Source organism: Xiphophorus maculatus, chromosome 3 (assembly GCF_002775205.1).
Source record: "Xiphophorus maculatus strain JP 163 A chromosome 3, X_maculatus-5.0-male, whole genome shotgun sequence".
NCBI lineage: Eukaryota > Metazoa > Chordata > Actinopteri > Cyprinodontiformes > Poeciliidae > Xiphophorus > Xiphophorus maculatus.
In genome coordinates this window covers 18247583-18255993 of record NC_036445.1, presented here as the reverse complement: position 1 = coordinate 18255993, position 8411 = coordinate 18247583, and the positions used below count along the sequence as shown (strand labels likewise).

Genomic DNA, 8411 nt, shown 5'->3' with positions numbered 1-8411 from the left:
GTTCATCCACAATTGTTGCTGCCAAGTGGGGGAACAACAAGCTATTAGGCTTAGGGGGCAATTACCCTTCACATAAAGCCAAGTTTCTCTGGATGACTGATCTTGAAAACTTTTTATTATACATTTACTGATGTCATCTTTGTATGATTTTAAAATGTCTTTGATCTGTAACACACAAGTGTAATAAGAGTGTAAAAACAAGAAATTGGTAAGGAGACAAATGCTTTTTGATGACTGTGTTTTTTGGTTGTAGCAATGAAATCTAACAAAAAAAAACAAAGCTTAACTAGGAAAATAATTTAATATTCAAATATTTAATTTCCAGTAGTGTTAAACATGGATGATGTAACTTTGTGGCAAACAAGACCTTGATCCAAGTTCTTCCACACATGCTCTATTTTCAAATTGTAAAATAGTTAGTGATATTCTTAAAGATAAAAAACAAACAGTTCTTTTTTTGGTAATGTTTTATTATGAAAGCAACAAAGTAGTATAATTTACAGCATGATACACACCACAGAGATATATGTTTGTATGTTTCTGATGCAGTGGCATTGTTGTGATGAAATGTTTCTGTGACTTCACAAGTAGCCACAAAGTCTTTCGAACATGGATGGATTCATGTTGCACAAAAAGACGAGTTCTTTCTTCCCTTCTTCTGTTCGGCCTGATGGGAAAGCAAACATGGTCAGAATTACGTTTCATTTTTAATCACACAACTGCAGAGTGACAGGACCATAACTCACTCTGTGGGTGCTGCAGCCAGTTCCGATCCATGTAGTAAAGGTAACAGCTCTCAAACTCCTTCTCGCTGTAGCTGGGCACCGATACGGGGATGAATGGATCCATGCTGTCAAAGCCTCTCTATGAGGACGACACCGACAGGAAGTTAAAGAACCGAATGAGAAATCGGTTGTCTACAGGTGTGTGACACGTTTAAAGCCATAGTTTTAATTATTATCCCAAAGTACGCACTTAGATCACAAATTCAGTCCAATTTTTTCAATAGATTTACATATAAAAAGTAAAATCAGAAACCATGACGACTGCTTCGGGCACTTCAGGAGGGAAGAGGAACGAAGTGAATGATAAATGTTTTCAAATATGCATTAATGTGATGAAAAAAAAGCTAAAGTCAAGCCCACACAGTCAAGGGTGAAGTAAATAATAAATATTATATTCATTTGATGCAAATGTTTTCCATTAGGTGGGTTACGTGATCGCACTTTAAATCTCGTAATTTATGCCTCTCGGCACAAGAAGAGGGATTTATCAGGCAATAGGATGAACTGATTTCCTGGTGTGCAGTCGCACAACAAATATACTAGTAATTAGTTCAAAACGACTTAATGAAGTCACATGGTAAAGTGCTGCAGTGTCGAAAAGACTAATGCGAGTCATTATTTGCTTTACTCTCTTTTATCAATGGAAAAACAACACCTCTATGCTGTACTACTAGAAAGTAAAAAGTTATTTTATTTACAAAAACAGCAAGTTGAACAGTTCAATAGGCAGTTTCCTGCCAAACAGAATATGATACTCTAAGGATAAATGTAATATTAAGAGAAGTACATTATAATGGACATACATCTGCATAGGGGTTGTTTAAAACAATCTTTAATAGGCATAAATCTTTACATCTCAAAAACTTTAATGTACTCCTGGGAGGTTTTATATGATAAATGCACACAATGCAATTATAGTTATAGGCTCCAGAAGAGTGCAAACTGAGGCAGATGTTCCCATTTCAGGAGGGCAACAACCATAAACATACAGCCTGAGCTACACTGGCAGACCTTGATTCAAAGCATATTCATATTTTAAAAAGTTCAGAGTTAAATCGAATCTAGAAACTTTGTCAAGACTTGAAAATTGAAGCTCCAAGATGTTCTCCATCCAGACTAACAGAACTTAAAATTATTTTTGCAAAGAATTGACAAAAAATGTCAGTGCTTAGATGTGGAAAGCTGAGATAAACATAATACACTCGACTTGTGGTTGTAACAGTAGCAAAAGATGTTTGTGTGTAAGGTATTGACTGAAAGGGAATGGATGTATGGCACACTTTTCGAATTTCTGCATGTAAAAACTTTTAGAAACAATTTCTCAGTTTTCTTACACTTCAGTAAGGCACTACATTGTCTAGCACATGAAAACTCAAAGCATATTTAAAAAGGTGGAACAATGGCAAAATATGCAAAGAGTCATGGGTTATGGCTACTGCAAAGCAGTAAATTTAACTGAACACTGAACAACTCTGGATGTCTTTAAAACTGCTCAAGATGTAAAACTGAGACTATTCTAAGAATTTTTTTGATCTTTTAAAGACCCCATATAGATGAGGTTTGTCACTAAATGAAGTGGTTTCCTTGATGCTACGATTGCTGCGTCTTTACCCACTTAAGACGTCTTTTTTTGATGTACATTAGCCTAAACTGAGCAGCAGAGCTGAATCATCTGCTGTACTCTGAGGAGTAGCTGATCAAACATCAAGATGAAACAGAATATTCTCTTACCTCTCCGAGAAGATCTTGAGGCAAGTAGGCGGATTTTGGAAGGTAGAGAGAGCCCGTCTGAGACAGAGTGGTAATGATGGCGCCGCCGCTCTGAGACAAGACGGTAAATGTCAACAACAGGTTTCTGAAACGGCATTGTGAGGCTTTAACTGCTGCATCCCTCTCACCCAGTCGTTCTTCATCAGCTTTCTCAGGTTATAAACCAAAGTGAGCTCCTCTGGATCCACCTGAGGAAAATTAGAAGGACACATAAGACTTCCTGTTTGTGGAAAAAATACAAAACAACAGATGACGCAGCATGATGGATGAGTTTTGTCTTACGGCGGTCTTATCCTCCTTCTTGATGGTGGATCTTCCCCACAGGGCGTTCACGCCGTCCACAGCCACGGCCAGGCGGAAGTCGGCTCCCGGTTGGCCGCTTTGCAGCCTGAGCTCCTTCATCACCGCTCCCACCACGTCGCTGCTACTCTTTACTCGCGATATTCCCTGCAGCAAAGCAAATAGGCTCAGATGAAAAATGCAATGCTGTGAAAAGACGGAAAAATATTAAAAACACCACATTATGATAAAGAGCAGATGGACTTAGGGGGAATTTTATACACAGTGCAATAAATTTTAAGGGTCAAGTTTTTATCAGATAAAAGGAAAAAAAAAACAGGAAGTATTTGACAGATTAATAGAAAATCAAATAATGCAGCAGAGGGATGCTTATCAGTACTTCCTCTAATCATGTTAGCATCCTGCACAACAGCCTCCAGAAACACCAACACTGACAAGTCAGACCCTGATGGATGCAATGAATCTCCCTAAGCTGAAATGTGACAGACAAAAGGTGAGGATTTTGCAGCTGCACATAAATCCTCGCTTCCTTTCTGTCCTCATCAATGCGTGTGGTACAACAACATTGTGCTGATCCATCACCCTGCTCGGCTCATTGGCTATTGATCACCGGTGGAGGTGGAGAGATAAAACTTTAAAGACTCCTGAAGGAGAGTTAACTTGAGTGGAAATAAAGCAGAGTTCATGAGAGAGGGAGAGAGAGAGGACGCGTTGTTAATGAAAAACACTGGAGGAAGATAAGGACTGACCTGATCCACCAGCTCTCCAAGTGAACTTCCCGCCTCGGTGGACTCCCTCTTCGTCCACACATACCGCTCTTTTAGTTTTATCTGAGAACAAAAAAAGTTGCAAACATCCGATTTTTTTTTACATAAACTTTGAGATGTAAATGTGTCTCTTTATATTTTTGCTTCATATCAAGACTAAAGACCCTCTGCGGAAATCTCTGCAGCACATTCTGAAAGCCCTGTCCAGAACTAATGATATCTCCTAGGATTAATCATATTTTCATTTCACAAACGTGAATCTTAGCCCATTTTTGGGGGGATTTTACTGATAGACCAACACATAGCAGCAAATAATTGAAACTATATAACCGCTTGCTTTGTTCCATGATGCTGATTGGTCACCAATGTCCCCTAACAAACCTCTGAGGCCTTCACAGAACATCTGCATTTACTGAAGTTAAATTATACACTCACAGAGGACTTGATGGTAATGGGCTTTATTTAGGAACACTGAATTAAAGAGGGAGCTGAATACAGTTCACCACCACAACTTTCAGTACAAGATCTCAATAAAACACATTTGTTCTACCAAGTTTGTGTTTGTGACGGGACAAACATGGGGAAAAAACAACTTCGGGTTACATGAACAACTGTGAAAAGTTAGCTGGTTTGTTGTGAATATGTCAGTTCTGAGTGAGATCAGCAAGTTGTATTGGAAAGCAACCAGAGCTTGTATGTTAGACTCCAGTGAATACTCTGGCTTACAAACTGTTAATTTCGCAACTTAACATAAATAAGAGTAGGAGAACGGCTTTTTTAAAACTAAAATATTATTCAGCGGGTCTCTTTAGCATGTGTTTACAGCTGCAAGTACAAAAAAAAAAATCTAATAATGGGAAAAAATAGGCTCTAATTCCAGCCTTTGTCTCTTGATTTCTTAACTCTACCATCAAGGTTAATGAGTAATTTTTAATGTTACCTTTGGAAGAAAATGTTCGTTGGTGATTTTGAAGTTGCGTAGCCAAGTGGTGGCTTCTAGCGGTTGATCAAAGCGAGACAACTTATAGGACGATGGCAGCAGCTCCTTACAGTTCTTCACCCACAGGTGGGCTGTATGAGGAAGAGGAGAAGAAGAAGGGTTTTAATCTCTTTGGTTTTCAGATAAACACTTGTGGGATTTGTGTTCGTCTCACCATCAGGGACGTGAAGCACCAGCCATCCCTGTGTGTAGCAGAAGTGGACTGTGTGACAAAGAGACATTGTTTTCCCAGTCCCCTTCAGCCCGTCTGAGTCCCCAGATAAGGACGACAACAGACGTTTTATTCAGGCTCAAGAGGCAAAAGAACTTTTGTTTATCTCTGCAGTCGATGCGGCTTAGAGCTTTGAAGGATACAGAATACGTATCTCAGGGCAGGCTGGCTGTAGTCGGCTTTTTTAAGGTAAGAGATTACCTCCAAGGCTGGCTGCCGCACCATGATGCAGGTCTCATTGAACGTCTTCATCTAGAAATGATACAGCGTGGTTTATAGCCAGGTTGACTTTGATGACTTGTACAGGTCATCGATTAAAGCTTCAGAAACGAACTTGCCTGTTGCTGATAGCGCCAAGGCAAGCTGTCCGGAAACAGAGGCCGGACATGCGCAGAAGACAGGGTGTAGAACTGTCCCACATGTTTGTCTGAGTGGCAAGCCTGGAGGGTCAGCGAGGGACAGAGATGAGTCACTCAGAATAATCACATCTGTACATGTTTCATAACAAAGTGCAAAACTTCAAAAGCCCACATTAAAAATACAAATCTCAAACATATCAGATAAAAAAATTACTCTGTTACACCGGTACGACAAACTGTTATTCGTTTATTACAAATATTTCAACATAAGTAAGTAGAATCTGTCAATAAAAGGAACAAGAACAAGTTGAAAAAAGGAAATTAATTCAAGGCCACTCATGTAAAGGTACGAGGTTTTGGATGGACAAAATAATAAACTGGGAAAGGAACAGAGTCTTTTAATCAAAATTAATCTGACCACAAAACAGCTTTATTTTAAATTTGATTTCTAAATTTACTTATTTCAAGCCACAATTCTTATAAAAGAAGACACTAAAATAAATAAGGGTAGAAAAAATAACATGCATTTATCTTTTCAAAGAGACAAGTGTAACAGAAGGCAATTAAAAAGTGAAAACTGCTTCCCACAGGTTTTATGTTAACTTAAACACTAATTGTCACCAATTTAGTTATTACCACAAAAATGTTCTCTCTAAAATGATTTTATTACAGATGCAATGGGAAACGTTCAAAGCAACTTCAGGGTTTGTAATAACCTCAGACCATCTCGTTTTAACAATGTGTACGTTTTATATGCATTTATTTATACACCAATTGTAAAAAAAAATTTAAAAAAAGTACTTGGCTTATCACCAAGCATAAAAACAATCAGAGGAAACATGCAAAAAGCTGCTCAGCAATGAGAAAATCTTTTTGATTGCTGTAACGTCTAATGACAATTTTTTTCCAATCACCGTTGAGATGGGTAGCAAAACCTTCTGTCATGCCAAATGTAAATAAAACATTTTGAAAAAAATTACTTTTTTTCCAAATTGACACTTATTTTACATTGCTTTATCTTTTGAGAGATGCTTGCCTCCTTATCAGTCAGAATTAAACTTCTTGGTTGAATGTAAATAAAGTTACGCATAAATCTGACTGTACATACATATTTACCAATATGCACAAAGTATTACATAACAACGGTCCTTCATGTTTAAAGGAACAGTGATTGTGCGAAATCTTAAAAACAGACTATAAACAGATCAAATGCTTTGGTGAATATGAGTGACTATCTGAAATAAAAACATCATCTCCAATTCTAGCGTTTCAATTATTTTATATATCGGCTTCTTTTAGTGGCACACTCAGTGGTGGCTTCATCCTATTACTTAAGAAGTACAGACAATTAAACATGTAGCGTGCTTTTGCACACTTAAAAACTTTAAAAAAAATTTAATTTGTGCTTTCAATTTGCAGCAGTTTACAAACACTGAAGAACATAAAAACATATACAGTCTATTAACCTTAAATATATAAATAAAGGAGCAAGTGGATCTGTTTAGAAGAAACATGAACATATGCCCTTATGCTTTTTAAAAAAAGTAATTGGAAATAAATGGAAATCAATGGATTACCAAATAATTGGTAATAAATGGAAATTTGGATTCTTAACCAAACCACCCGATTCCCATAGAAAATTATTAAAAACATCTTACTGGGTCTTTTTCCTGTGTCCTGAAGACTGATACAGACTCTGGTTCTGGCTCCACAGCCACGGCTTCCTGCTGCTGGACATATCCACTGCTATGAAGACTCCTGACATGTGTCACCTGCAGCACAGCAGCAAAATAAAGTAAAATATCTTTACCTCTTAGTTTAACACCTCAAATGTGGTTTTAAAAACATGGAGAATGAGTTGGATCTCAGTTGGTAACCCACAAATATTACTCTCACCGTTGGCCGCAGCCTGAAGGCCAGTCTGTGAAGGGACATGATCTGAAACACGCCAAGGAAAAGTGACTACTTTTATATTTGAAAGCTTTAAAGCATTTAAAGGCTTCAGTCGAGTCATGTAACCTTTGCATAAACACATAGCTAACAGCTAGCAGCAGCAGCGCCGTGAAGGCAACACTTACCGAGCTGTGAGGCCTGTGAAGCTACTCACCAGCGGTTCACTTCCACAGATATTTATGCTGGGAGTTTATCTGCTGACTTCATCTACCGACAAAACGAGACGAGGACGAGGGGAAGAAAAGCTCCACACAGCTCGGTAGAAGTCAATGTGCCAGGTCTGTCATGGACAACGCCATCGTGAACGCAAGGACGTGACGTAGCACAGTCATTAGCCAATCAGATCACACAAGCTTCTCCTCAAAGATGGGAAATTGAGTTCTTTGGACTTTAGCACATTTTGTTTCTAAACGTTGTTACGCATATCTTAGAGACTTAGACTTAGAGACTTAGACTGACTTTATTGTCATTTTGCATGCACAGGGTGTATACAGAACGAAATTTCGTTGCATACGGCTCAGGACAGTGTTTTGATCTTCCAATGTTGTGAGGTTACTCCAGAATAAAATAAAATACAGCATAAAATATGAATATAAATTTAAATATAAAATATAAAGTGCAGGACTGACAGTAAAATAGAAGTTATTTAGCTCTGTACATGTGCAAGGTATAAAGTGGAGACCAGATTTTGAGTGCAGTCCAGTTAAGAGTTCAGCAGTCTGATGGCAAGTGGAAAAAAGCTGTTTCGGAACCTGGTGGACCTGCACCGGATGCTGCGGAACCTCTTTCCAGAGGGCAGCAGGGAGAACAGTCCATGGTGGGGGTGTGAGGGGTCACTGATGATGTTTCGGCCTCGGGACACGCAGCGCTGGGATGAAATGTCCTGAATGGAGGGAAGGGGGGCCCCGATGATGATATCTTGTACAGAGTTTAAAGAGTAACCTTGTTGAGCTATCATGTTTTTCATATACTTCAAGTTACTTTATTTTGCTTCTTTGCACCAGCGTGGTGTGCATCTTATTTATCTTCTTTGGTTATATTAAATGTTTTGGCAGTAGTTTTGTTCAAAACTGATACCATTGTTGGTATAATTATTTCAAGACTCAGAAATTTACTCAGATCTATAGTCTAAAAGTTTAAAGCTACTGGGACTGAGACAAACAAGGCCTGATGAGGGAGCTAGATTTGATCTCAACATGTATTTGCACCCTTAAATATTTGGTGCAAAGAAGCAAAATATAAGTCTTGAGCTTATTTCAAGACTTA

The 8411-nt window shown here is 38.4% G+C and overlaps 1 protein-coding gene across 2 annotated transcripts; it reads right to left on the bottom strand.

The window, feature by feature from the left end:
- Positions 1–449: 449 nt before the first annotated feature.
- On the bottom strand, positions 450–7475 carry dap3 (death associated protein 3). Of its 2 annotated transcripts, none has more exons than XM_005810273.3 (13): positions 7271–7475; positions 7089–7130; positions 6851–6964; positions 5172–5273; positions 4977–5085; positions 4777–4869; positions 4563–4693; positions 3605–3685; positions 2838–3002; positions 2684–2743; positions 2517–2606; positions 747–864; positions 450–667 (listed from the first exon to the last, which is right to left on the bottom strand). In XM_005810273.3, the coding sequence occupies exons 2-13, from the start codon at positions 7125–7127 to the stop codon at positions 582–584; spliced, it is 1188 nt and encodes a 395-aa protein (XP_005810330.1). In that variant the 5' UTR covers positions 7128–7130; positions 7271–7475; the 3' UTR covers positions 450–581. The 2 variants fall into 2 exon arrangements, with proteins under 2 accessions (XP_005810330.1, XP_023185951.1); XM_023330183.1 differs by having other exon boundaries at positions 7300–7475.
- Between the last annotated feature and the right edge of the window lie 936 nt (positions 7476–8411).

Excerpts from the sequence above, each read along its gene's own strand:
- dap3 (XM_005810273.3), bottom strand. The coding sequence starts at position 7,127 with ATGTCCCTTCACAGACTGGCCTTCAGGCTGCGGCCAACG. Across the intron at positions 3,686-4,562 it reads ACGAACATTTTCTTCCAAAG|ATAAAACTAAAAGAGCGGTA; the intron begins GTAACATTAAAA and ends TTTTGTTCTCAG. Across the intron at positions 2,607-2,683 it reads AGCTGATGAAGAACGACTGG|AGCGGCGGCGCCATCATTAC; the intron begins GTGAGAGGGATG and ends GTCTTGTCTCAG.